The sequence below is a fragment of the Limulus polyphemus genome, unplaced genomic scaffold, assembly GCF_000517525.1.
Source record: "Limulus polyphemus unplaced genomic scaffold, Limulus_polyphemus-2.1.2 Scaffold783, whole genome shotgun sequence".
NCBI classification, from domain to species: domain Eukaryota; kingdom Metazoa; phylum Arthropoda; class Merostomata; order Xiphosura; family Limulidae; genus Limulus; species Limulus polyphemus.
In genome coordinates, this window is record NW_013666393.1 from 246415 (window position 1) to 248393 (window position 1979).

General features: G+C 31.5%; 1 protein-coding gene across 1 annotated transcript in view; it reads right to left on the minus strand.

Moving 5' to 3' along the window:
• Positions 1–554: 554 nt before the first annotated feature.
• LOC106460511 (acylphosphatase-2-like) overlaps positions 555–1979 on the minus strand; it is a 27824-nt gene continuing 26399 nt past the window's right edge. Inside the window, exon 4 of the mRNA XM_013920222.2 lies at positions 555–1526. Within this exon, the coding sequence (XP_013775676.1) occupies positions 1412–1526 (115 nt within the window). The 3' untranslated portion in view covers positions 555–1411. The remainder of the gene's footprint in view (positions 1527–1979) is intronic.

A 1979-nucleotide genomic window follows, 5' to 3' on the forward strand; every position in this document is an offset into this window, starting at 1 on the left:
CGTATACTCAATGCACCTTCCAGAAGTCTTTTAATGTAACAGTTTAAAACAGTGCAACTTCTTAAAGTTTTACACTAGATAAATCCAGATCAACCAACTCATCCGAATATTCACTAACATATAAATTCATGTCAGTAGTTTTTCCCATATTCATTTTCACGTAAACGGAATTTCTAGACATCTTTTGACATGTTATAGCATGTCAATGTTCCTTCCAGCATATGGATTCAGATGAATGTTGTTGTTTTTTTTTCTAATATCTTCCAGCACCTGCTCTCAGATTATTTCTTCTTACAAAACCCTTTCAGTCTGTCAACTAAGATTAATGTTTCTTTAAAAAGATCCTTCAGTATTTTGTGACTTTAAGTTAAATTTCCTTACAGAAGACCTCTAGAAAATTATCTTAGCTTAGCTTTTCTTTCATTTTCCATCTAATAATTTATATTAAGTTATGTTTGCTTATAAAAGATCTTACTTTCTTAATTACTAATTTAATTTCATGACATATAATTCTTCTTTTAGGGTAAAACTACTAAACCAAAGGGTGAGACAGCTGTTTGGAACCGCGATAAACTTTATTATTGCAATTCAATAAGCAGTTATTTCTTACAATATACAAATGACTTAAAGAAAGGGACATTTGAAAACGTGTTTGTCTTTTTGCCATCCTTGCACTCCGACCACCTATACTTTTGTAGCTACTTCAAAACAGATCTCTAAACAAAATGAAATATAATATTTGATCACAAAATTTAAACTAATACTTGATAAAAATTGCATTTTATTTTACTTGTTTTGGCATATAACTTATCAAAACTACCATGGATCACAGGTGTTTTTTTCGATATATGTTGATTCGTCTTTAGTTTTGTTTACACAGCTAAAATTCTATTACTTTCTGAGTTTTTAATTAGATTTATTGTAGGAAATTTAAATAATTAATCTTACTTTTATATGTAATTTTAGTAAGCTAATTTTATCAATTCCTGATAATTGAGTAATTGTAAACTCTAGGATAAACAGTAGTAACCTGAATTCATTGACCCGAACCTTAATATTCGAATTCTTGCGCGTGACTCTCCTTTAATATTGCGATTAGCTAACGATTTGAGAGAAACTTTGTAGTATACAAGAAAATAGACGTATCAATACGGCATAAAGTAGTACCAGAAAGGACAGTGATTTACTTGTATGATCGATTTGTCTTTAAATATTTCTTCTTAATGAAAATCGTATCTTGATGTAATATAGTTAACTTTCACTAGCTTTGCCATTATATATGTTAAAATTAATAGTTTAAATTGCAGGAATTTATACACTACTGACTAGCATATTTCACGCATTTAGGATTTATCATGTGTTCTTTAAGGGCAGAAACTATTGGTTTCTCACACAAGGGTGAAATGTGTTGTCAAAAACGAACGCTGAAATTCCGGAAGTCGTAGGTGTCGACGATCAGCCAGTTTTTGAAGTCACAACGCACTATTTTAGAACCAGGACTTCCTTGCAGACGAAGCCAAAGAGCCCTAAAAAAACAGGAATATATAAATATAATTATAGTCAATCAGACAACTTTAAAAAATTGATCCAAATAATAAATGTCTGGTTCTTTTTCACGTTTCAAACATATATGTTAATGCTTTATGTAAGTAATTATTACACCTTAAGTGTTACGAAGTTCAACCTACATGATGCTGTGTTTTAGGCACAATATTTAATATATAAAATACTGTTGCGTCAGCGAGGTCACGTGACTAGTATCACGCCACGTCCTTCTAGAAATATCATGTTCCTTCATGAATGCTCTAGCGTTTACTAGATATGTGTTAGTCTTGTATATATAAGACGGTCACAACGTGATGGGACAGTGGTGAGGTGATTGAACTGCAGAGAGAGAATATTGTTGAGCACGTGAGACGTTCCTTTGAAAATAAAGCGTTTGTTATAGCGCGACTGTTGAAATTAAGTGTATCGCAAAG